General features: G+C 51.2%; 1 protein-coding gene and 1 long non-coding RNA gene across 3 annotated transcripts in view; one reads left to right on the forward strand and one right to left on the reverse strand.

The window, feature by feature from the left end:
- LOC118652965 overlaps positions 1-24,267 on the forward strand; it is a 43,981-nt gene extending 19,714 nt beyond the window's left edge. The window contains exons 2-5 of one of the 2 annotated variants that reach the window (XR_004966736.1): positions 21,558-22,008; positions 23,117-23,211; positions 23,433-23,557; positions 23,743-24,267. This is a non-coding gene — a long non-coding RNA (uncharacterized LOC118652965). Of the gene's footprint in view, positions 1-21,557; positions 22,009-22,542; positions 23,212-23,432; positions 23,558-23,742 lie in introns of those variants that run through there. The other variant, XR_004966735.1, reaches the window with a different exon arrangement.
- Positions 222-26,824, reverse strand: MYOZ2 (myozenin 2). Its single transcript, XM_036303288.1, has 6 exons — positions 26,686-26,824; positions 26,101-26,186; positions 15,848-16,017; positions 12,536-12,665; positions 9,202-9,385; positions 222-647 (listed from the first exon to the last, which is right to left on the reverse strand). Exons 2-6 carry the CDS (start codon positions 26,174-26,176, stop codon positions 413-415), a joined length of 795 nt encoding a protein of 264 aa, XP_036159181.1. The 5' UTR covers positions 26,177-26,186; positions 26,686-26,824; the 3' UTR covers positions 222-412.

The following is a 26,824-nucleotide window of genomic DNA, read 5'->3' on the forward strand; positions in this document are numbered from 1 at the left end:
CCTCCTCCCTCCCCCCCACCCCTTAAATCCCGCCCGGAATGCGTCTGAACACCTCCACTGTGCGTTGATTCTAGATGCCACTTGCAAAGCTGGATTTGGGACTAGCTCGTGTGAAAGGAGAAAGGGTGGACCCTTTTGTCCGATCTGGGCTTCCCCAGTCGAAGGCGGGATTGTTTGGACCACGCAAAAACAAAGTGAGGAATGAACACAAGCGAGCTAAAAAGTGTTTAAAACAAGATTGCGGGTTGTTTATTAGTATTTGCTCCGAGGTGGGAATTCAATGCCATAAGAGGAACTTTGCTAAGTGACTACTGAGCTCTTGCTGCCGCTGAAGAGTGCGAGTGGCTTTGCCAGCAAGTGGAATAACAGAAGCGACGTGTGTGCGGTCCCCGCGGCCTTCGCGGCGGTCCGCTCACAGGTCTTCCGACTCTGGGACGGCGGGCTCCTCTGGGGCCTCGGTGGTGATCACTATGGGGATGTTCTCCGATATCCACCCCTTAGGAGTCCTGTTGAAGGACCGTCTGCCAGAAAGCGGGTTGGCAAAGGCCATGAACCTGGAATCTGTTAGAAGTAGTAGCTCAAAATCTGGGACCTTAAATTTCACCATTTTTGATGCTTTTTCAAAACCTCCAAATGGGGTGGCAACTCTGTGGGGAATGAAAAGAAAAAGAATAAATTAATTTCCAAATGTATCTACTGGAACATAGAAAACCAACTTAATTCATCATTTTACTGGCGTGTTATGCTGTGTTCTTAGCATGGCTTTCAGTTTTTGACCTCTGAGACAAGCATTTCCATTCAGGGACCACGGATTTGTGCGAAGACCTGTTGTTTGTACTCTCAGTTTGTGACTAAACTAATCTCTCCCCGCACCTGGAGATTGTCACTATCATTTCCTGGGTTGTCTTTGCTCATGTTTCCCTGCGTAAGATATCCCCCCCCCCCCCCCCGTCCTCCCCACTACCCGTCTCCACTCCACCTGCATGCGTCCTGTGGCCTGTGAGTCCTAACTTCCCAGCGACTAGCCCAGCCCACACTCCTTGGCCAATTCCTGCAGCACTGGTGGTCCGTGTCAGTCACCCAGGGCTCACGAGAGGGCCTGGGTCGGCGTTACTCTTAGCATTGAACCAGGAGCTGGGTCCTCATGCAGGTGCCGCTGAGCATGGAACCTCAGAAGGACAACTAGCGATGACGGCAGGACGGGGCACCGTGCACCGGCCGCTGTTTGAAGTGCTGCTCACCGTGGGCCCCTGTTGAAGTGCAGGTGCTCATTGAGACACCCCGGCGTGTCCTGAGCGTCAGCATCTAACCAGTTCCCGTGCGGTGCCCAGTGCCACGGCTTGATGGATTAGGAGCTGGTCCTGTTAACATGCCTATGTCTGGGGTGACACGGAGGCACGCTCTATCACATGACTTGCGCAGAGCCCCCCACCTGTGAAGCTGTAGACCTGGGACTTCAACCCAGGCCCCCGGAGGCCTGCTTGTCCAGCCACGAGCCCGCGCCACAGTCTCAGGAGATGCTGTAAGGAGTGTTGGGCCTCCGGGGGCCAGTTTCTAAATGCAGCGCGTGCAGGAACACCCACCCACGGGGGCCGTGTCTGACTGGTGTCCAGCCATGTGGCTGCCACGTTCCTGACGCCACGACCTGGTCACGTCCCACATCTGGTCATTTGATTTAACGAATTGAAGAGTCTTTACCACTCACATTTCATTCTGTGCGTAAGCAAAGCCTGTTATTCTTGGATGTCGAAGATGCCCAAGACAGTATCTTATCATTTTACAGATGTACCATTGTATAGAAATAGTTTGTTCATTTGCTGACTCATTCATTTATTCATACAAGAAAGAAGTGATTGCTTAAGATATCTACCCTGCTGTGTGCGAGGAACTCACAGATGAAAAGGTGGTATTATTATTAACTTCAGTGAGTCCACAGGGAAATTTAGAGTGAGACGTGAGGAAAAGAACAACACATCATAGAATATGGTAGTTAGTCTAAGGCAGTGGTCGGGAAACTCATTAGTCAACAGAGCCAAATATCAACAGTACAACGATTGAAATTTCTTTTGCGAGCCAAATTTTTAAACTTAAACTATATAGGTAGGTACATTGTTATTAACTTAATTAGGGTACTCCTAAGGCTTAGGAAGAGCCACACTCAAGGGGCCAAAGAGCCGCACGTGGCTCACGAGCCGTAGTTTGCTGACCACGGGCCTAAGGGAAGAATATCCTGAATACGGAGTTGCTGAGGGTAAAATGAAACACTTGTAAAGTTCAGAGCCTAGCATCAGGACCAGTTTTGAAATTTGTAGGCCCCAGTACAAAATAAAAACTGGGGGGCCCTTCTTAATAATTGTTAAGACTATCACCCTGGCCGGCATTGCTCAGTGGTTAGAGCATCGGCCTACAGACCAAAGGATCTCGGGTTCGAGTCCCAGTCAAGGGTGTGTACCTAGATTGCAGGTTTGTTCCCAGCCCCCATCGGGGTGTGTGTGGGAGGCAACAGGTAGATCTCTCACATCAATGTTCTCTTTCTCTCTCCCCCTCCCTCCCTTCCTTCCCCGCTCTCCCTAAAAAATCAACTGAAAAATATCCTCATGTGAGGATCAATAATAACAACATTAAGACTATCGAAACAGAGAGAGCAAAGCATCGTGGCAAGCATGGCCCTTCCAGTCGGGGCCACACAACTGCATGGGCTGCTCATGTAACTGGGGATTGTAACCCCCCCACCATTCTTTCGACATTGTTTCTGCAAATGCTCACTCTGACTGATATGTAGCTTGTAGATAAACAGCATCTATACTAATAAAAGGGTAATATGCTAATTAGACCAGACATCTTCCAGACATCCTTCCGGACAAAGCCATGGTGGCAGGGGTCAAGACAGAGGTGGTTAGGGGCAATCAGGCCGGCAGGGCAGAGCAGTTAGGGGTGATCAGGCCAGCAGGGGAGGGCAGTTAGGGGTGATCAGGCCGGCAGGGGAGGGCAGTTAGGGGTGATCAGGCCGGCAGGGGAGGGCAGTTAGGGGTGATCAGGCCTGCAGGGGAGAGCAGTTAGGGGCATCAGGCCAGCAGGCAGAGGCGGTTAGGGGTGATCAGGCAGGCAGGCAGGTGAGAAGTTAGGAGCCAGTGGTCCTGGATTGCAAGAGGGATGTCCACAGGGATCGGGCCTAAACTGGCAGTCAGACATTTCCCGAGGGGTCCCAGATTAGAGGGGGTGCAGGCTGGGCTGAGGGACACCCCCACCCCCATGCACAAATTTTGTGCACTGGGCCTCTAGTGTGTGTATAGGAGTCCTAGGAACTAACTTCAGAAGATGCAGACTCTGACCTTTAGTCATTGTAGCTCTAGGAGAATTGCTGACCAGGATATAAGGTAGAACCAGGATGACACACACCAGGCCATCATTTGACCAGTTTCAAGGTCTTTATCAGAGTGGACTGTGCTGATCTGCATGCAGAGAACTTTTCAACCCTTTTCCTTGATTTCTTTGTCCTGCGTTCCCTCTCCCTCCTTATAAAAGCCTCTGCCTGCACTGTGGTGTTGAGATGGGCTCTGGACAAGAGATCCCCATCTTCTCAGGTAACCGGCACTTAAATAAACCTGTCTTCTTTTTCTCTGGCCTCTGGGTTTGGTTTTTGTGATGACAGGCAGCCAAACTTACACACATCCATCCTGGGAGTTTAAGAATATATGGTTTCCACTGGATACAAGATGCTGGACTTCACTTCAATATTTAGGCTGAATCTGGTCAATTAAGCTTATGTTTATGAATTCCAGATGTAAATTTTACTCATTTATTTTATTTCCTGCATTAAGTAGAAGAAGAAGTGTTCCCCAGCCACTGAAATCCAATATCTGAGTTTGGTACTAAGTGTATTACTTTTTCCCTTTTTTCCAGTTCTGTGTTGTTTTTCCCTCCCAGTTTGTGGGTCATTTTCTTCTCTTGTAAATGAAAACATTCCTTTCCGCTCCATCCCTGGTCTTCCACCTCCTACCTCTGGCCCAGCGAGAGCTGCTGTTTGAAAGGCAGGCTTTTCTTTTCTTTGGCACCATTGAGGCTGTATCCTGTTTGCTGGAATTTTTATTGCTCTAGGCACACAAAGTAGAAAAGTCCCTTCACAGAGATGGTAAACATTCAAAGTGAGACTGCTTGTAGGAAATTTAAGGTCTCTGGAAATAGTTTCAAGTTTTAGTCAAAGATAGTGAAGCAAAATTTTCCACTAAAAGATTTGGACTAGTCTACCAGAGATAACCCTGCATCCCTATAATTCCCACAACATTTCTTCAAACATAGATTTGACATAATGTGATTTTACACTTGGTCATCTATGGAGAAAGAAGCTTGTTCCACTCAGATTCACAGTTAATAGATGCTTTCTTATTTACTTTGATCAGTAATGGGATTACATTTGTACTAATTAATAGTGCTGGACTTACACCCCTAATAATTACTGATCATTCTATAAAGTAAAGAATCTTGTAAAATGATTGTATAGAAATATAAGTTATTCAACTAAATACCTCATGTATATGATATATTTAAAGGTACTTAGTCATATAATCATAGACATTTTAAAAAATATTTTTATTGACTTCAGAGAGGAAGGGAGAGGGAGAGATAGAAACATCAATGATGAGAGAGAATCATTGATGGGCTGCCTCCTGCACGCCCCACACTGGGGATCAAGCCCACAACCCAGACATGTGCCCTGACCAGGAATCAAACCATGACCTCCTGGTTCATAGGGCGACGCTCAACCACTGAGCCATGCCAGCCAGGCAATCATAGACATTTTTTTAAAATATATTTTTACTGATTACAGAGAGGGAGAGAGAGACAGAAACATCAATGATGAGAGCGAATCATTGATCACCTGCCTCCTGCACACCCCCTACTGGGGATTGAGCCTGCAACCCAGGCATGTGTCCTTGGCTGGAATCAAACCCGGAACACTTCAGTCTGCAGGCCAACACTCTATTCACTGAGCCAAACCTGCTAGGGCAATTTTTTACAGATGAGGAAATTAATACAAGGAGGATTAAATGGCATCGTCACACGGCTTTTTGAAGCAGAGCTGGAAACCTTCTAGTTCAATTTTCCTCACATCTTGCATGGGTTTAATATAGTGTTATTTCAATATCTATCTATATAAAAGGCTAATATGCAAAGTGTCCCTACAGGAGTTCAACCAGGAGACCAGGAGTTCCATTGCTCACTATGACTTGCACTGACCACCAGAGGGTGGCGCAAAATGAAGGAAGTCCCTGGCTGCCGGCACTCTGCGAATATTTGGAAACCTCTCTCTCTCTCTCTCTTCCTCTCTCTCATTTGTTTTAGCAAAAATGAAAAAGAAAGTATTAGAATAAAGTCAATATAATAATGTTGAATTATTTAAGAAAAAGAAAGAAAAATGTACTTCTTATTATGTCTTCTTTTTAAAATGTATAATAGGGAGGCCCTGGTTGGCAGCCAGACTGGAAGGCCCCAATTGGCCCTGATTGCCAGCCAGGCCTAGGGACCCTACCCATGTACAAATTTCGTGCACTGGGCCTCTAGCAGCATATTTAAGTAGTATATTCAAAATGAGTGCAAAAATGCACAGTTGTGCTAACTGTGGGCTATTTTGAAGTCATGCTTAGACTAGGGAGCATTTCTCATCAGTCCTATCCCTGCTGAATGCTACAGGACTGCATCTCACCTTCCACACGTCACTGACAATAGCTAGTGATTATGTATAATAAAGTGGGGCCACCAAATAATATTATGTTACTCTTCGCAAAGGACTCTGGGAATATTTGGAAACCTCTCTCTCTTTCTCTCATTTGTTTTAGCAAAAATGAAAAAAAAAGTATTAGAATAAAGTCAATATAATAATGTTGAATTATTTAAGAAAAAGGAGGAAAAATGTACTTCTTATTATGTCTTCTTTTTAAAATGTATAATGGGCCCTAGCTGATTTGCCTCAATGGATAGAGCGTCAGCCTGCAGACTGAAGGGTCCTAGGTTGAATTCTGGTCAAGAGCATGTACCTCGGTTGTAGGCTCAATCCCTGGCCAGGGTGTGTGTGGGAAGCAACCAATAGATGTGCCTCTCTCACATCAATGTTTCTCTCTCTCTCTCTCTCACATCAATGTTTCCCTCTCCCTCTCTCTCTCTCTCTCTCTCTCTCTCTCACTCTCTCACTCTCTCTCTCTCCCACACACGCACCCCATCCCTTCCATTCTTTCTAAAAAATCAATGGAAAAATATCCTTAGGTGACGATTAAGAACAACAACAAAAATAAGTAAATAAATAAAATAAAAGCAGTGTTTCCTAATCTGCTTTGTATAGTTGTTTTGTTTTGTTTTTTTTTAAAAAAAGTATAATAGTTGTATGAGGAACTAAATTTCTGGTCAGATTATTTTCTCGTAACCTTGAGTTCAGTAAAATAAATCCCATTAAATAACCTACTGCAGGAAAGATACTAACCCAACTTGTACTTAGAAATTATTTTAACCTTTTTAAAATGATTGGAATGTGTTCTGGACTAATTAAAGGAATGGCTTTAATCACATTCAATTTCTAAAGACCCAGATAACTATTGAGATTATTTTGCCTATGTGATATTTTTAAAATAAAAATTTATTGAAGTATAAGATACATTTTAAAAAGTATGTAAATCATAAGGTAAAACTTGATGAATATTATTTATTTTGTAGTTATTTGTTGCTGGTATATAAAAATGTCATTAATTTTTATGTTCACCTTGTACTCTGTGATCTTACTAAATTTACTCATTCTAATTACTAACCTGGAGCTCCTTTTGAATTTCCTGGGGACATAATCATGTCATTTGTGAATAAGGACAGTTTTATTTTTCCTTTTATATAGTTATACCTTTTGTTTATTAAAACAACTTCTTTGTCTGAAACATGCCTGTATGTTTTTATTTTAACTTTTACCTTTCAAGAGTATTGTTACTGGATATAGACTTATAGGCAGGTCATTACCTACACTAATAAAAGAGAAACATGCAAATTAACCATCACCTTGCCACTCTGCTACACCCACCAGCCAATCAGAGCGACTATGCCAATTAACCCAACAAAGATGCGGTTAATTTGCATATGCAGAGTGGAGCGAAGACTGAAGATGACTGAAGATGGCGGCAGCCATGGAGCTGGAGCAAGCAGGAGGCTTGGGCTGCTCCCGGCGATGGAGGAAGCGAAGCTTCCCGCCTGCCCTGTACTCTGCTCAAGGAGTGGCCGGGGGCCTGGGTCACCGGGGCCAACCCAGGCTTCCAGTCCACCCTGGGCTCTGCTGGAGGAGCTGGAAAAAACAAAAAGGAGGGGCTGGGAGCAGCCCGAGAAGAGAAGCCAAGCCTCGCTGCGGTGGCCAAACCAAAGGCCTGGGTCCTGGGTGCCGGAGGAAAACCGGTGCTGGCAACCAGGGGAAGGAAGGCCTATTGCGCGAATCTTCGTGCAACGGGCCACTAGTTTATTTCATAATTTTAAAGGCGTTATTCCATGAGCTTTAAGATGTTCCCATGGTCTTTGGTTTTCCACTGATTGGCAGCCCTGTGCCTTTGCGTGGTTACCACCACATGGTTGACTGGGTCACATAGTACTTCTTGAATCTGAGGCCTGATGTGTTTTGTCAATTTTGAAAATTCCTGGGCCATGAATTCTTCAGCGATTGCTTCTGCCTTATTCTCTCTTATTCCCTCCCGAGCCTCTAATCACACCGGTATGCTGGCACCTTCACTGCCAAGTGTGTCTCCTGCTCTTCCCCTGCCGTGGGAACCCGTTGTCTCCTCTGCTCCACTTTGCACACTGTCCACGTCAGTCTCTGAGTCCCTCCCGCTCTGTTCAGTCTGCCGTGAAATCTGTTCCTTCACTTTTAAAAAGCATTTCCATCACTGAATATAACACGAGTAAGAAACCTCATAGACAGGCACAGAAGCTGATTCTAAAGCGAGCCGCCTGGCCACCAGCGCCCGTGCAGAGTCCCTACAGGAGCACCGCGTGTCCTGCCAATCAGCCCTCGCCTGCCCAGGGCTCGGCGGTGTTTTGACTTTCAGGACAATAGCAACTTATAAAATGTTTTTAAAAACCTTCTTTCTATGGTGCCCTTGCTGGTGTGGCTCAGTGGATAAAGCGTTGGCCTGTGGTCTGAAGGGTCCCAGGTTCGACTCAAATCAAGGGCATGTGCCCAGGTTGTGGGCTGGATCCCCAAGAGGGGCCGTGCAGGAGGCAGCTGATCAATGATTCTCTCTCTTCATTGATGTTTCTATCTCTCTTTCCCATCTCCCTTTCTCTCCGAAATCAATACAAATCTATTAAAAAAACAAGCAACAACAAAAAACAGCTTTTCTATGGTAATAACCCAAGTGTGCGTGTCTCAGTACAGTGGTTTAGTTTTGCCTGTCTTTCAGAATTCTCTCTTTCAAATCGTTTTTATGCCACAGATGTCCCTCTCATCCTTCCCTGCAATTTATTACTGAAGACACTGGGTTGTGTGTCCCACAGACCGACCTGTACTGATTTCTCCCTCTCTCTCTCTCTAAATGTTGGCATTTCTCTGGCCTCTGTATTTCCTGCAGATTTTATATGGGTCCAGTGACTTAGCACTTAGCAATTTCAGTTGCCGTATTTCTGTTTTTTTGTAGAATTTCCATTTGACCCTTTTTGGAAACCATTCCCAATGGGCTGGGATTCTTCATTTTTGTCATCTCTTCTCTTGAACATGTTCCTCACAATTACTTTAAAGTGAGTGTCAGATATTCCAGTCTTTTGTGTGTCTGTCTGTGTTGTTTATTGTTTTTCTCTTCACTTGTAGTCATTTGGTCTTGTCTCATGGTCAGGCCTGGCCACTTTGAGTTGACTGGTGAGCATCGTGTGTGAACATTGTAGAGATCATTTGAGCCTCTCGGTGGTGCCGTGGTCTGTGGCTGGCAGTTTGACTTTAGGAGGCGACCATTATTCAATCCACAAGCATTTATTTTCATGAGCACTGACAGAGCCCGCATTCACCTTCATTCCAACAGCTAGCCTTCAGAGTCCCAAGAGAAGCCTGGAGTCCCTGGACCCTCCTCCCAGCACCCCCAGGCCCCAGGGGTTTCTATCAGAAGATTTCCCAGACCCTGCAGGGCACAGAGCCCGGCCGCCCCAGGTCGCCCCGTGCCTTGAGCCCCGCGCCCCGTGTCCCGCGATTACCTGTTGAAGCTGCGGTAATCAGGCAGCTCTGCCCTGCCTTCGGGCGTGAGCAGCCTGGGGTACAGCGCCTCGAGGAGCTCTGGATGGTCGCTGACCGCCTGCTCCCACGGCGACTGGTAGGACCTGGGGACGGCTGTGGTGTTGAATCTTTCCGGGGGGACCTCCTTCAGGGGCCCGGAGTAGCCTTCAGGGAACACAGTGAGGAGTGAGCGCAGAGCCTGGGCAGGACGCCCCCCTGCCATCGCCCCGCGGGCATGCAGTCACCCCTGAAGGAGGGCCCTGTCCCCACCTCTCGGAATGAGCAGCCTCGCGTGGTGGACAGGCTACGCCCCCTAAAGGGATTTTCTGAGGATCCCCCACCTCAGGGTGTACTTGTCCGTGTAGCTACTCCTTTGATTTTTAAAATTGGACCCCTGCCCTTTTTGTACTGGGCTCCGCTATCACCGTTCGGGATTGATTTGAAAATACCCATCGAGTGTGGGCTGCGGTCTGGGCTCAGGAAGCAGCAGTGGACACAGTGTCCCTGTCCTGGCTGACGTGTTGGGAGAAATGTAGGAGTTTGTCTCCTCACGTGCTGACTGAGCTGCGCAGGCTTCAGCGCGGGGAGGGCTGTGTCTGCACCCCCTGGGGGAGGCCTGGTCTTCCCAGGCCCATTCGACGTTGTCCCTGACTCTCTGCGGCTGGTCTCACCTCGCCCGCTCCTCTCGCAGGAGCAGGCCACGTCTGCGAGCGCCACTTAACCCTCGCAGCAGCTCTACATAGACTAACCGCTGGCACATGCACTGAGTGGCCCGCCCCAAGTCCTCATGGCAGAGCCCCGCACTCTCCGTCCACAACCCGTACCTGCTGTGTCCTTCCTGCAGGTCTCTCCTCCCCCTCCTCCCCAGCCAGGGCCTGCACCCAGGCCTCCCGGGCCCTGTACCCGGGCCCTGCACCCAGGCCCCCCGGGCCCTGCACCCAGGCCCCCCGGGCCCTGCACCCAGGCCCTGCACCCAGGCCTCCCCGGGCCCTGCACCCAGGCCCTGCACCCAGGCCCCCCGGGCCCTGCACCCAGGCCTCCCGGGCCCTGCACCCAGGCCCTGCACCCAGGCCCCCCGGGCCCTGCACCCGGCCCCCCCGGGCCCTGCACCCGGGCCCTGCACCCGGGCCCTGCACCCGGGCCTCCCGGGCCCTGCACCCGGGCCCTGCACCCAGGCTTCCCCGGCCCTGCTCCCAGGCCCTGCACCCAGGCCCCCCGGCCCCTGCACCCAGGCCTCCCGGGCCCTGCACCCAGGCCCTGCACCCCGGCCCCCCGGGCCCTGCACCCAGGCCTCCCGGGCCCTGCACCCAGGCCCTGCACCCAGGCCCCCCGGGCCCACACACAGACCTCCCGCTGCAGCCTCCTGCTTTTGGTCCCAAGGCTCTTTCCCGTCTCTAACCGCCCTGTCTCCTCTGTCAAACTGCCTGCCCTCCCTTTATGCTGATCGGCCACCGCGGGGTAGCTGTGCGGTGCAGTAATTGCATCCTCTCTGACTGCTCCCAGCTGCCGAGAGGAGCCCCTTTCTGTGGGCGTCTTTTCTCGGCTTGCCACCCTCTCCTGCTGTCCCTGGAAGCTCTTCATTCGTACCCGTCATCCTGCCCAGGGCGTTTCCTCTCCACCCTGGCTCCCACGGGGTGACTCCAAGGTTTGAGTTGACCTCCGGGCCCTTCTGTTCCAGCACCTCTTGTACTTCCCAGCCCGGGGACCTCAGGGCCTTTCTAACCCCCTGTTTTTTTCCCGCGTGGAATGTTTTCAGAAGAACCGCTCTCAGCACAAGGCATCCCTCTACCCTCGATGCCCAAGGCAGAGCAGTATCCCCACCCGCCACGTTCCCACAGGCCGCTGTGATGCCAGCTGCGCTCCTGGAGGAGTTCTAATATAGCGGCTCCCAGACCGTTTCCCTCGGCCCCGATTGCAAATGCCGGGAGGGGCCCAATGTCGAGGGCCTTCTCCCCCAGAGACCTGGCTGCAGTCACCCCAGGGGTGGCTTACACATCTCATGCAAGGGATCTGCAGAGGGAACCTGGGGAAACTGCCCTAGAAAATGCCCTTCGTCCTCCGCATTTCCCTCACGCCTGCCCTGGCCAGGCCCTGCCCCTCTGCTGCCTGGCCTTTCCCAGCAGCCTTCACGCTCACCCTTGGCTCCCACCGCCTCCCGGGCACCCTCCACACTGCTGCCCCGGGACCTACGACCGGAAAACTTGACCGTGTCACTCACTTCCCAGGATGAAAATCTCAGGCCCTCAGCATGGCACACCTGTCCCCACCTCCCCACCCCCCCCCCCAGCGCCCCCCTCCCCCGCCCCCGTGCATCCTCGCCTCCTGGCATGGTCCTCATGTCCGTGCTCCAGATCTGGGCTTTGCCTGAAGCGGGTCCCCCACGCCCCCTCCCCTGCCCTGTGCTCCTGGGCCCGCCCTCGCCCTCCTCACCCACCAGGCCCTGCGGAAACCTGGGCGTGAGATGATCGTTCTGTGGCCACTGGGACAGACTCGCCTCTGCTGTCTGTCCTTGGTGTGGGATTCAGCGATCCATTGTCACACCCCCCACATCTTATTTCCTGTTCCTCCTATAGTTGACCAGAGGTCAGGCGTGCGGAGACCGGACATTTAAAAATTTCATACTTTCTTAAGTTTCTTAAAATCCCACTACTCAGCACAGTGTGTGATTTCTGTGTGTTTCCCCCGGTTTGCTTTCACCCACAGACATAATGGTCCCGTGACTGTAGATCTGGAACCAGACCCGGATGTCATTCTTCATCCGTCACTACTGACACATAGCCGTTCGCAACCTCCGTGTCTTAATTTGTAAAGTGCAGACTGTAGTAAAGCGACATGGAGTTATTGTGAAATTAAGGAAGACAAATATATGTCATAGCACTCCACGGACTGTACAGATTTATACAAAAAGAGCGTCCATACAATTACAAATGACTTAATGTTTAACGTAACAGGTGGTTGCCAGCCAATACAGTGAGCCACCTGAAAGACACGAGGCCGCTGGCGGTCCCTGCAGGCCCCCCCAGGTCTCCGTTTTACATTGACCTCAGACTGACCCTCACACCGATGTGGGGTGAGTCTACAAGAATAGGCCTACAGTTCTTTTTCATGTGGAAAGTACAATAATTAATAAACAAGAACACAAGGATAAGCTCTGTGTTGCTTGTACTCACTCATGTAAACCTGCCTTTGCCCGTTTTGACCATAATGAGACTAGCGGTCCCACTCTGATACCATTTACTAAGGATCCACGTGACCTGAGCCACACATTACAATGCACAGCGACTTTATGGTTCTATCCGTAAGGCGCCGAGTTACCTGGTGCAATGTTTTCTGGATTCGGGGGGCTCCTCGGGTCCGGGGTGTTGGGAGGAGTGAAGGGGGCTTGCTGTGATCCCCCTTCTGAGGGGCTTCCGTCCAGTTTCCCATTCTGCATGGCCAGGTTGTGCTGTATTGGTCAAAAGCAAACTCGGCTGAAAACTCAGAAATATCAGACAGGCCCACAGGAAATGTCACTTGTGCTGGCCTCCTCCACACATTCGGGGTTTAGCTACCATGGTGCTTCATTGTTTCACGGGGCGTCGCTAGTTTGCATGGTCTTGGTTGAGCTTTGCCTGAAGTCAACCCAAGGGCTGTCTTAGGATGACAGTCCACTTCATCACCGCTCTCTGAGCCTCACTGTCCAGGTGCTGTGTCAAGGGCTTTGTATCAGTCATTCCATTCACAGTCACCACATCCCTATGAGGTGACTATGATTCCTTCTTAAGTCTTTACTAATCGAACACAGAGCATCCTGGTCAAACACTGGGCTTCGTCATTGTCACATTGCTACTCTATTTATAGTTGGGATTTAATTAGATTCTCTAATATGTCTTGTCTTGAAATTTAATCTGATATCTGAACAATAGTCCTGTGTAACAAAAAGAAATTGCCCTTTAAGTTGAATAAATTTGTAGACGGAAGAACTTGGGATTTCTAGAAAATAAAATGCTTCAGAGATGTTTGTCTTCTAAGTTTTAGGTGAATTTGTTTATTATTATAACTCAGGATTTATTCTATGGCAATAATAAAGCACTTTAAAAAAAACCAATTTGCATTTTAACAGAGAAAGTAGAATTGTAATTGGTTATGTCCTCAGAAGTATGGCTAGACCTTATCTCTATAATAAAGCATGTTTACTTACATATGAGAAATATGTGTGTTTTTAAAAAGGCCAATCTATATAAGTAGTGTATAAAGTCAAATTATCTTTTAAATTTAGAAAGAAAAATTCAGTAATGAGCATATCAAATAAAGACCAATTATGACTTTGTTTTGGTGTGACATAAGCAGAAAATATTTTAATGCTTATTTATCTCTATATTTACGTATAAGCTGACGTGGCCAAGTACAGTTTTATATTTTAATACTTACTTACCTTTATAGAAATATGAGGATAAAAGACTACTTTGTCCTAAAATCCAAATATTTACCAAAATGAAAGGCCATAAATTAAGGGCCCCACCTGAGGTTTCTATAATGTGTGCCAAATACATAGTAAAAGTTATTTTTTGAGCAAAATGAACACATATTCAGAATCCCAGTGTATTTAGCTTGGTGTTATTTCAGAATTACTTGTTATGGTGCACATTTCCCTCCCCCAACATGATTTAAGATGCTAGGGATTCACCAAGCCCCTCGTCACTAAAGGCAGAGGTAGTTTAGCTGTGAAATGGGGTCGTTTTGCTGAATATCCTCTGCAGTGATTTATCGAGGAGAGTTTTAATCGCCACGAACCACGCTTCTGCTGTGCTCCCCCGGGAGGCTCCTCTCCTTCACCGCCTCCCTTCCCGCCTGCCTGCGTGTGAGGCGGGGCCAGAGCACGGAGGCGGCCGTGTACCAGCCGCGGGTCTTCAGCTCTGGTTGAGGATGCTCGTCCTGTGGCCGCTCTGCATGTGGGAGCAGGTGTGTGGCTCACCGTGGCCAGTTCCTGAGCAGCGGAGGGAGCCCCACACTGCACCTACAGTTCCCATTTTTAAAATGATACATCCTGTTTGAGCAAATGGCATTGAGCACCAGGGAGTATGTTTGTTTACTGGCTTTATTTGTTTTTCATTTTTAAATATATTTTTTGTTGTTGATAGTATTACAGAGGTCTCCCATTTCCTCCCCCCTTTTCCCGCTTCCTCCCAACCCCTACCACCCCCCACATCTTCCCCACCCTGTGGCCTGTGTCCATGGCTATGCATATCTCTATATATAAAAAGCCAGCGACCAGAAGGGCCATAACGACCGGTCACTATGATGCCCACTGTGGCCAGCGAACTGGCCTGATCAGGGGGTGGGGCTGGCCGGCCAACCTCGTGGCCCCTCCCCCCTGCTGGCCTGCCCCTGATCGGACTCTCCCACCCCAATCAAGAGCAGGGCCTGCTGGCCAAACATCCCCTTCCTTCCCCCCCACCATCCCGCCCCTGATCACCACCCCCCCACCCCAATAGAGGGTGGGGCCAGCCGGCCAATTACCCATGGCCCCTACCCCAGGCCACTGGCCCTGATTGGCAACCTGCCCCACCCCAATTGGGGGTGGGGCCTGCCAGCCAATTGCCTGTGGCCCCTTCCCCCAGCTGGCCTGGCCCTGATTGGCCTATTGGGTCAGGCTGGCCAGCCGGCCAACCTCCCACCATCTCCTCATCCAGACAGGCCCAGCCCCAATCTGCCCGATTGGGGCTGGGCCAGCCAGACCCCACCCATGCACGAATTCATGCACTGGGCCTCTAGTAAGTATACAACAGTGGTTTTCAACCAACCTAATGCTGCGACCCTTTAATACAGCTCCTCATGTTGTGGTGACCCCCAACCATAAAATTATTTTCGTTGCTACTTCATAACTGTAATTATGCTACTGTTATGAATCATCATGTAAATATCTGATATGCAGGATGTATTTTCATTGTTACAAGTTGAACATAATTAAAGCATCATGATTAATCACAAAAACAATATGTAATTATATATGTGTTTTCCGATGGTCTTAGGCGACCCCTGTGAAAGGGTCATTGGACCCCCAAAGGGGTCGCGACCCACAGGTTGAGAACCATTGGTATACAGGTTCTTTGGTTTATTTCTTCTGGTCACCCCAACCCCACTTCGAGGTATGTCAGTCTGGCCCATGCCTCCCTGCTTCGCGTCTTATTTTATTGTTTACTAGCTTCTCATTTAGGAAAACTTTTGTCCAAGGAGTTTTGTCCTCGCTGGCTCTGTGGTTAGGAGGCACAGCCCTCCCTACGTGATGCGGAGTCAGTGCTTGGGGACCCGCGTGTCTGCAGCTCCCCAGCTCCTCCCCTTGCTCTGCAGAGCACTGTGTGCCCGGGAGGGTCCCACCCACCGACCAGCCTCATAAGACCACCACCCTCCCCCCTCCCCTGCTGCTGGCAGGACAGGCGGGCTTCAGTGCCACGTCCACAGCCCAGTCCACAGCTCACCATGTCCCTGCCGAACCCCACACTCAACCGCACACAGCACTCCCCTGTCCCCCCAGGACCATTCAGGGGAAGAACGTGCAGAGAGCGCTTACTTGGGAACCTGGGAACCCACACGCCAGGAGGAACGGCGCCCATTCGTGTGCCCTCCCCACGACCAAGCGTTACGTACATTGATCTGCGCCCTGGACTCGTACTGGAAGTTCTCGAACGTGTACTTGTCGGAGCGTCGCTGGCGCATCTTGAAGAGCCGGGCCCCGCGGTTGCCCAGGTGCGACAGCTCCTCCAGCATGATGTCGCGGGGCACGCTCACCTTCTTGCCCAGGTCCATGCCGTCCGCGCCTGGAAAACGACACCCACATGCATCTCAGGGGCTTCCCTAAACTCCGTCCTCCTCGCCTGCCTCGGCCGCCCCGCCTACCCTGGCCTCCTTGCCAACTACATAGTCATGGATACGGTGCTGATTCTTTCTAACCCTCGTGTCCTCATCTCTAAAGTGGGGCTCACCACCCCCACCACGTAGGGCTGATAGCAGGACTGAGTGCAAGGCTGCAGACCGAGTACTTCACATGGCACTTGGCTCATAGAAAGAGGGGATGGACGTGAGCTGTCGTTGCTGGTGGTGGAATGCAGTCTCCCCATACTCAGTGTTTCAGCAGCGCTGCTTGGAGTCCTCTAATGAGCTCCGTGTTGCTCCCCACTGTTTTATGGATCCGTCTGAGTCGTCCCTGCTACTGGAGTGCCAACCCTTCCATCTGTGCCACCCCATTTCCCTGTCTCTGTCAAAACTCTATTCATTCTGAGCCCAGCCCTGAGGTGTCCAGCCCCAAGGCCTCAGCCCTGAGGCCCCAGCCCCAAGTCACTAGCACCAAGGCCCCAACCCCAAGACTCCAGCCCCAAGTCACTAGCACCAATGCCCCAGCCCCAAGTCACCAGCCCCAAGGCCCCAGCCCCAAGTCACCAGCACCAAGGCCCCATCCCCAAGTCACCAGCCCCAAGGCCCCAGTCCCAAGTCACTGGCCCCAGCCCAAGGCCGCACCCCCAGGGCACCCAGCCCCAAGGTCCCAACCCCAAGGTCCCAACCCCAAGGCCCCAACCCCAAGGCCCCAGCCCCGAGGCCCCAGCCCCAAGGCCCCAGCCCCTAGGTCCCAACCCCAAGGCTTTCAGAGCTAAAAGGCTTCACTGGAGAATTCTCTGCCTGAAAGCGGAAGGAGAGGGAACACTTCCCAATTCGTTGTTAAGCTAACACGACCCTGACACTCAAACCCAACAAGGAGGACACACCGAAAGCCACAGACCAATGTCCCTCACGCCAACAGAAGCAAAGGTCCTTCGCAAAGTGTTAGCAAGTGGAACTCAGCAACATGTGGACATAATTCCACACGAGCCAGTGGGGTTATTCCACGGATGCGAGACTGGTTCCGTAGTCAGATATCAATCCCTACCTTCCACCATCGACTGTACAGCCGCAATAGGAAAGCCACATGACCGTGCCTTTGGGCTCTAGGGCTGAGCAGAGTGTCGTTAGAGCTGACAGCAAAAGCATAGTCCACCAGAGAAAAGACTCTGAGAAATGGGACTTTATCAAAATTATAAACTTTTATTCTGAGAAGGATTCTGTTAAAGGATGAAAAAGAAGCAAGCTACAATGTAGGAAACAATATTTGCAGAACACACGCTGTCTGTGTGTTGGACAGTAGGTAGAATAGAGTGAAGAATCTCAGAACTCACAGTAAAAAGGCAAACCATCCAATTAGAGTAGTGGTTCTCAACCTGTGGGTTGCGACCCCTTTGGTGGTCGCCTAAGACCATCTTGCATATCAGATATTTACATGACGATTCATCACAGTAGCAGCATGACAGTTATGAAGTAGCAACGAAAATAATCTTATGGTTGGGTCACAACATGAGGAGCTGTATTTAAAGGGCCAGAAGGTTGAGAACCACTGAATTAGAGTAATGAGAGCGCAGGCAAGAGAAAGGAAGACATCTCCCCGGAAGAGACAGGCAGGTGCCATAGCACGTGAACAGCTCGTCAAAGGCCTTGTTCACGTTACAGTTAAAACGCAGGGAGACGTCACCGCACAGGCCTCCGAGAGCTGGAGTGGGGACTAGAGCCGCACCTCGTGCTGGGAGGGCGCCGGGCACACCGGGAAACTCGTCCCTCGCGATCCGCTGCCAGGACGGATAATGGTGCAGCCACTTTGGAAAGTAACGGTGTGGGTTCTGTTCAAAGCCCAACACAGAACGGCCAGCGTTCGGGGCAGTCACCCCAGTGAACTGACACTCCTGTTTACACAGAAACCTGTGTGCAAATGGTCACACCGGCTTTACTCTTAATAAAAACAAAACAAAACAGAAACAGGAAGAACCTAGATGTACTTCAATAGGTAAATGGCTAAAAACACTGGGCCATCCGTACCGTGACAGGCAGCAATAAAAAGGGACAAGCTGTTGGGACATGCGACACCTGGGTATATGGCCAGAGAGTTGCATGGAGTGAAAAAGGCCAGCCCAGAGGCCTCTGCTGTGTGATCCCACTCACATCGCATTATAGGGAAGGGAAAGAAAGGGGAAGGAAGGGAGGGGAGGGGAGAAAAAGAAAAGAATGCACACACACACACACACACACACACACACGCACACACGGTGAGCGGAGCCGAGGAGTGGTGGGCAGGAAGGAGTCTTAACCACCTCAGGGTCAGGTTTGCCTGTGGTGTAGGACTCTCCTTTACGAGACGTTATCATTGCGGGGGTTGGGGGGAGTGCTGGGGAAGGTCCACGGGGCAGCTCTGAGTTATTTCTCACGTTTGCATGTGAAACTACAGTTACCTCAAAATAAAAGTTTAATGAAGAGCCATCCAGCCACGAAAAGACACGGATGACTGATGTGTGCGGCTGCGTGAAAGGGGCCAGTGGGCGAAGGCGCACGCTCACCGGAGCTCAGCTCTCAGGAACGCGCGAGCCAGCAGAGAAACTCCGTGAGCACAGCTGTTGTTACAATTAAGTTACATAAAGTTGATCACTAGAAAAACTAAATTAAAAACAAAGCTATAAAGACTCAGAAGGATCTCTTTCTACATCTTCTACTACTTTTTGCTGTTACTGTGCCCTTGAGGGTACTTATAACTCCTGTATCCGTTAGGTGGAAACTGTACCATGTCCTGTTACTGCACATCTCTTCCCAGGTCGGCCTGCAGTGACCCTGATTGTACTGAAATGGGCCGTGGAGGGAGTAATTATACCAAAGGCATCCTCCCCCCCCCCCCACACACACACACCCGCCAAAAAAAAAAGAACCAGTGGTGAAGTAGTTCCTAGCATACTCCTAAACACAGGCAATGTACTTTGCATACACGAACAACAAAGGATATAAAGTAAGTTCTCCAAGGTTTTCCTCCCCTCCCTTCCCTTCCAATACTTAAATCTCTGATGTGTCCATCAGGGCCCAGACTGCCTGCAAGGGGAGAGTCGAATGTATGGACTCTCACTGCCTAAACCAGGGGTGGGCAAACTTTTTGACTCAAGGGCCACAATGGGTTCTTAAACTGGACCAGAGGCCGGAACAAAAGCATGGATGGAGTGTTTGTGTGAACTAATATAAATTCCAAGTAAACATCATTACATAAAAAGGTACGGTCTTTTATTTCAATAGTTTTATTCATTTCAAACAGGCCGGATCCGGCCCGCGGGCCGTAGTTTGCCCACGGCTGGCCTAAACGCTCAGCCTGAACAAGGCTGCCAACTGGACACAGGGCATCCACTTCAGCTGTTCCCTGCCCTTTGCCACAAACCCCTGCAGGGTCTTAGCCGCCTGTGTGAGCTGGATGCCTGGTAAATGATACAACGCAGTCAGGGTACACATCCTTGACCCGATGGATTAGTAGGTTGTCTCTGTGGCATTAGGTCATCCAATGAAAATAATATCGCTGGGCGTACTTTCCTACTGATGTCATTGGCACTGATGCAGAATTCTTTGTTTATTCTTTAATCATTTGATGGGACTTCATCTATTATAGTTTATTGTTCTTTCAAGCAAATCAGGGATTATCTTTGAATAACTATGTAATTGTGAAAGGATAGATAGCAACATATAACTTTAGGGTCTTGACCATAATCAAATCAATTTCCACCAAAAAGTCCACAATTTTTAATCTACTAGAAATACTAAATAATTGTGACCAATTCTCAGTAATGTCCTCAAATGTACAATCTTCTTGTAGTTATGATTTAAAATCTTACATAAACATTTGATACTGTGGAGCCACATTGCTCTGAATGCTGGGAACCAAAAGGAAAATCATGTTTTATTGGGAGAATAGGAGTCATCAGTGAAAATGTGATCAGCTCCTTTTTCAAACCTTACTTCAATGTGTAGACACCAGGCTTAAATTCCTCCAAAAGGAAACATTCTTTTCTTTTTCATATTAGTTTTATAGATTAATATTCTGAAATTAAGTTAACAGCGATTTATGTGTGCCCAAGAAGTGCTGTGTTTTAAGTTTGAAATTGTGATCCTGCCAAAGTGACAAATTTAAGATCAGTAGGTGAATCCATTCACACTTTGTAAAGGTACCCACTTACAAATAATGGGAGTAAGAGAGAAAGGTACTTTACAGGCGTTTCCCATGATGCCTGGCAGCTGCGCTTCCAGTGGAGGGGGCACACCTCTGAGGGGAGCCACCTGAATGCCCAGCTGCAGGTGGGCCCGGGGCTCACTGAGGAGCCTGACTGAGGCCACAAGACTTCCTCTGCCCCCGACAGGACTGCCTGCGGGTGGCCCATGTGGATTGAATATGACCCCATGAAATGTACATTGCTGCCCAGTACAGTGTGTTAGAGGCCCAGTGCATGAAATTCGTGCATGGGGAGGGGGGTGGTCCCTGAGCCTGGCCTGTACTTTCTTCAATCCAGGACCCCTCAGGGGATGTCTGACTGCTGGTTTAGGCCCACTCCTGCATCAGGCCTAAACCGGCAGTCGGACATCCCTCTTGCAATTCCGGACTGCTGGCTCCTAACTGCTCACCTGCTTAACCACTTCTGCCTGCCTGCTTGATCACCCCCAATGGCTCCCCTGCCAGCCTGATCACCTCTAACTGCTCTCCCCTGCTGGCCTGATCACCCCTAACCCCTCTGCCTGCCTGCCTGATTGCCCCTAACCACCTCTGCTCAGCTCCACCACTATGGCTTTGTCCAGAAGGACGTCCAGAAGGACGGCTGGAAGATGTCTGGTCTACCTGGCCTAATTAGCATATTACCCTTTTATTAGTATAGATAATAGTACAGACTGTGATTTTGCATAATGCCTACAATTGATTAAAAGTTTATTAATAATTTTCTCCATACTAAAAAGTTGATATTGAAATACACGTGGAACTTTTTTGATTTTCCTATTTTATATCTCTTTGCCTTGATTTGAGTGCTAAGCAATAAAGTTCTCAAAAATGTTAAGAAAAATATTATCTCCTAATAGCTGTGTGAAGCTATAAACATTGAAGAAATGATATTACCAAGGTATTACATGACACAGATTGAATTCCACAAGCAGAATCATTTAGTGCTGCTGTTCATAGCAAGGGCAACAAAGACACTGGGTAAGGAATCCTGTGGCTTCAATTAAACACTTGCCAGAAACTACACTGATTTTCAAAATAAAACATCTTTTTTGGGGGGTTCTGAGAAATGTTAAACCAAAGAAAACTAACAGACTTGTACACTCAGGCATTAGGCTAAGTTATTTTTCTGCCCTGGACTTTCTGATCTGTGGCCTTGAAGGCCTTCCTGCTGTGCTTGTGTTAATAATGATGACTTGATCAACTACAGTGTAAGATCTGCTTAGACAGGAAAAGGGTCTTCACACAGTCTTCCATCTGAAATTCCAGGTGCTATGCTCCGTGCGTTTCAAAGTGCCCTGTAGTCCGTGTCAACATTGGCATCGCCTTGGTTATTGGTGGAGGAACTCCAAACACGATGTTTGCTTCGGCACACGGCTCCGTAAACAGTGACAGGAACCAAGCATTCGACGTGTCAGCACGCCCAGCCTCCTCATTTTCGGGCGAGGACTCTGATGTGTGGTCTGGACCCCAGGGCCCCTGGGACCCTATTGACCGCAGCACCCCATGTGGACTAGGCCTCCCGCATGCACAAACCAAGCCCTTTTCCTGAAATCTCAGTGGTCCGCCCAGTCCTCTTCCACATGCTAAGAAAGCAGCTCACAGGTTGTGAGGGGAGAAGAACAAAACCGAAAAACATACCAAGAGGAAAGAAAAAGCAACAAACAAGCCCTCGCAGAGCCCGGGTGAGGGAACCGGAGGCGGCAGAACAGCCTCAGTGGTGAGTCCCCTGCTTCTGAAGCTGTCGGCAACGTCTGTGCCTATGATCAGGGACATGGGCCCCCACCTCTCATGGCTGTTTTACTTCCAGTCTCTGCTACTTCCGAACAGCAGCCAGGGGTGCTCTGCGCCTCTCCCTCCATCCCGTCCCCCCTTCTCTCTCTGTCAGCAACCTCTGCTCCCCCCCACCCCCGCTCTGTCCTCGGTCTTCAAGTCCCAGCAGAGGTGCTGACAGGGGAAGGTGGTGATCGCTGCAGAACAGGCCACAGCTAACTCATGCGCACACGCTGGCCAGGCCCTTGTGCGGTTCTGTGTGTCTCAGAGCCGCACTTGGACGGGAGCAACGTGGCTCTGACACTGTGTATGTCAACATAACGCGGGCGGCTGCTCCGTGGGCTCGCTGCTGCTATGCTGACGGCGACCCCAGGACACAGTGTACCTGGGCAGGGACACCCTTGTTAGTTATCCACTGGGCATCCAGATGGGTTTGGCACCAGGCACAGGGGGCGCACAAGGACACAGTTGGGGGTATGGTTAGTAGCGGCCTCTTACTTGGGTCTGTCCGGTTTCTCATGGTTCGGTCCATGTGAAAAGCACGCCTCAGTAGTTCTTTGAGGATATTTCTCCTTCAGGAGGGTGAAGGCTCAGATGTAGACCTCTGGTTTTTTTATTTTCACCTTTTCCCACTGCTGATCTCAGAGGCGCCCCTGCTGGGTCTCCCCCACAACAAGAACTGGACCGAACCGCCATCTCCTGCTTAGAAGGGGCTCGTGTAGCGCCCCGTGATCACCTTCCATTCTCCCGCAGGCTCCGTGATTGGTGCAAAGGGATGTAAAAAATATGTGACGATAATTCTACAAAAAGAGCTGAGGCACAGGGAAGGGGGCTTCGAGGACGCCCTCCTGTTCGTTTTTATAAGGACGGGCCGGTCCCGTGTGACTGGTTGGCCTTGTCATTGGCAGGGAAATGGTCGCATGCTTTGTCTAGCGTCACCCGTTCTGGGCTGCTGTGCAGTGCTTGGAAGTCTGCAGGGTCGTGCCCAGAACAGATCCTCTGCCGTTCAGGCCTCAATGCCACTTCCCTGAACAATGACACCCCCTGATCTCCAGGTCCCGGAGACAACGCCCGAGGGAGCCAGAGCGGTGGCTGACGCTGCTCCTACGCACAGAGCTGCTCTGCGTGCGGGACTCAGGGAGACGAGACGGTGAGGGTCCCTGCTAGCTGGGCCGAACAAGGGCAGAGCCTGTGACTCCACTACGGTGTGGGACTCCCCCATGACCCGGAGGGGGGCTTCGGGGACCCGCGTGGCCTGGGGCTGAGACGGTACTGTTGAGGGTTTCTCCCCTTAAGATAGAATTGTACTTTTTAAATATTTTATAAACACCAAAGTTACACTATAAAAATAACACATTCTTACCCTTGCAGGTCTGTGTCTGGACTGACGGAGTGGGGTCCACATAAGATTTAGACTGAGTTCATGAAATGGGTCCACTGACATATGACTATGATGCAACGAGAAAATGATCACGCAGCTCAGGTCTAGTTTTAAGGTAAACAATTTCGCCTCAAACTCGAGTGACCATCGGATTTTTGCTGCATTGATCGGGTAAAAGCCATGTCGTGTAAACTCCCCAAGGCAGGAAACAAGCAAAGGAAGCCTGTATGCGTGTCTGGGGACTTCGGGGCGGTTTCAGTTCTGGAATCCAAGTCCGAATCCTCCTCACTTTCTCCCAAGCTGGTTGGACATCGTGGGACATGGCACGAAGCTGGGGCCGTGGGCCCATTGCGTCTCCCAGGAAACAGGAAAGGATCAACCACAGGACCTGCTCCTGCCCGCGCCGTCGGAGAATCGGACACCATCTCCCAGGCTCCCTGCGCTCCCTCAGGGAAGGTGAGTGACCACGCTGTTCCCGGCCCCGCCGCCCTCAGACCTCAGGCTCCGGTCTCGGGGTCATTCAGGGGGAAGGTCAGGCTCCCGTCCAGGAACCCGGAGCCTCCGGCAGAAACCACATGTCTGTCGGGAATGGCCCAGATCAGCCCTGAAGGGACCCGGCTCTCTCTCCTCAACATCACGCCCCTTCGCCCAGGAGCAAAGCCAGTTTCTTTAAGACAATCAGCCTCCGGAGTCACCTGCTGGGACTTGCGGGAAGGAGAGAGTGGACAGCACCTGGCCCCTCATTCCTCTTGCAAATGGTTTTGAATCATAGGCTCTGAGATGACTAGAGCTTTGCCTGTTCCCAGGGACCGTGAATAAAACATTTCCAACACAAAACACCTCCCCGAGTTAATGACTCAAGGTGATGACTGGGCTCAGGGTTAAAGAGATTCACAATGACTGTGAATTCCCACTTCACATCTTCTGTTGTTGTTTAAAGAAGGGAAGATAGAGCCTATTTTGAATGATTTGTGGGCCCCACAGAGAGTAAATCAAGGTTTCCCAGGGGGAGGGTGGGGGAATGAACAATGAGACAACTGGGAGGCCGGCCCAGGAGGAAGGGAGAGGCGGAGGCTGGTGCTGCTCAGGGGCCAGCCCCGCAGACCGCACATCAGCTGTCAGCTGGCTCATTCCTGCCCAGCAGCTGTTCCTCTGGAAATAGCTTCCAGATGAGACGAGGACTACAAAAGGCTTAGTGACCAAGGCGGCTCCAGCCCGCGCCGCTGCCCCGGGCACGCCGAGAGCGCACAGTCGGCCACAGGGTAGGGAACACGCCAGGGGGTCCCCCTTAGTGCTGAGCTACGTCCACGCCACACGGGCTCAGGGCACCGTGTCCCTCACTATGTCCACGTCACACGGGCTCAGGGTACCGTGTCCCTCACTATGTCCACACCACACGGGCACAGGGTACTGTGTCCCTCACTATATCCACGTCACACAGGACATAGGGCACCGTGTCCCTCACTATGTCCACGTCACACGGGCTCAGGGTACCGTGTCCCTCACTATGTCCACACCACACGGGCACAGGGTACTGTGTCCCTCACTATGTCCACGCCACACAGGACATAGGGCACTGTGTCCGTTCCTATGTCCACACCACACGGGCACAGGGCACCGTGTCCCTCACTATGTCCACACCACACGGGCTCAGGGTACTGTGTCCCTCACTATGTCCACGCCACACAGGACATAGGGCACTGTGTCCGTTCCTATGTCCACACCACACGGGCACAGGGCACCGTGTCCCTCACTATGTCCACGCCACACAGGACTCAGGGTACCATGTCCCTCACTATGTCCACGTCACACGGGGCTCAGGGTACCGTGTCCCTCACTATGTCCACACCACACGGGCTCTGGGTACCATGTCCCTCACTATGTCCATGCCACACGGGCACAGGGCAACGTGTCCCTCACTATGTCCACACCACACGGGCTCTGGGTACCATGTCCCTCACTATGTCCATGCCACACGGGCACAGGGCACCGTGTCCCTCACTATGTCCACACCACACGGGGCTCAGGGTACCGTGTCCCTCACTATGTCCACGTCACACGGGGCACAGGGTACCGTGTCCCTCACTATGTCCACACCACACGGGCGCAGGGCACCGTGTCCCTCACTATGTCCACGTCACACGGGGCACAGGGTACCGTGTCCCTCACTATGTCCACACCACACGGGCGCAGGGCACCGTGTCCCTCACTATGTCCATGTCACACAGGACATAGGGCACTGTGTCCCTCACTATGTCCACGTCACACGGGGCTCAGGGCACCGTGTCCCTCACTATGTCCACGTCACACGGGGCACAGGGTACCGTGTCCCTCACTATGTCCACGCCACACAGGACATAGGGCACTGTGTCCCTTCCTATGTCCACACCACACGGGCTCAGGGCACCGTGTCCCTCACTATGTCCACGCCACACGGGCACAGGGCACCGTGTCCCTCACTATGTCCACACCACACGGGGCATAGGGCACCGTGTCCCTTCCTATGTCCATATCACACAGGACATAGGGTACCGTGTCCCTCACTATGTCCACACCACACGGGGCTCGGGGCACCGTGTCCCTTCCTATGTCCATGCCACACAGGACATAGGGCACCGTGTCCCTTCCTATATCCATGCCACACGGGGCTCAGGGTACCGTGTCTGTGGATTTCCTTCATGATGGCGGCGGCCTGCTGCTTCCTTTGCCTCACCATGGAGCTGTGCGACAGCATCGCCTGTTCCCTGTGGAAACAAACGTGTTGCAGCAGCGGAGGGCTCCCTGGGGGTGTCACGTCATCGTCCCTTTAGAGAGGGTCTCTGTCCCTCAGGAGAAACTGCCCCTGCTCTCGCTGAAGGCTTTGCCTGCGCCTCCCCCGCCGGCACCACAGCCTGTCGCCTGGACGGCTGCGTCACAGTGGACAGAGGGGACACGGGGCTCGGTCTTGTCTCTGCACAAGGACCCCCAGGCGGTGGGGATAGGGACAGAGCTGCCCTCCCCTCCCGCTCTCCGGGCTCATGTTTCTCTGTCCCTGTGTCCCTGCTGCCCCCTCCCCAGCATCCCAGCCCCTCTCAGCAACAGACCGCAGAGTGAGGACAGGATGCAGCTCAGGCCGCATGCTTCTGAGGACGGTTTAAAATTGGCATTGACAGCTGTCCTTTAGGGTGAAGAAGGCTCATTTGTGAGTCACAGTCCTGAGCCCGTGACAACTGAGGGAGAACACACAGCAGGCGGTGCACTCACCTTGCCCTTGGCCGCGCTTCCCAGCAGGACGGCCCGGTGAAGGGGAGGCCCGGATGGCGGGGTAGGGGTGCTCCTGGGCTGAGGGTCTACCCCTGAGCCCACGATGGCATGGTCCTCGCTCGGCTCCGGGGACTGCGTC

Source organism: Myotis myotis, unplaced genomic scaffold (assembly GCF_014108235.1).
Source record: "Myotis myotis isolate mMyoMyo1 unplaced genomic scaffold, mMyoMyo1.p scaffold_m19_p_36, whole genome shotgun sequence".
In the NCBI taxonomy this organism is placed as follows: Eukaryota; Metazoa; Chordata; class Mammalia; order Chiroptera; family Vespertilionidae; genus Myotis; species Myotis myotis.

Bases quoted from the DNA above. Each gene is read 5' to 3' on its own strand.
- MYOZ2 (XM_036303288.1), bottom strand. From the start codon at position 26,176: ATGCTGTCGCACAGCTCCATGGTGAGGCAAAGGAAGCAGCAGGCCGCC. The intron at 16,018-26,100 runs GTACCCTGAGCC...GTCGTTTTCCAG, and splicing joins GAAGGAAATCCACAGACACG to GCGCGGACGGCATGGACCTG. The intron at 9,386-12,535 runs GTAACTCGGCGC...TGTTCCCTGAAG, and splicing joins TCCAGAAAACATTGCACCAG to GCTACTCCGGGCCCCTGAAG.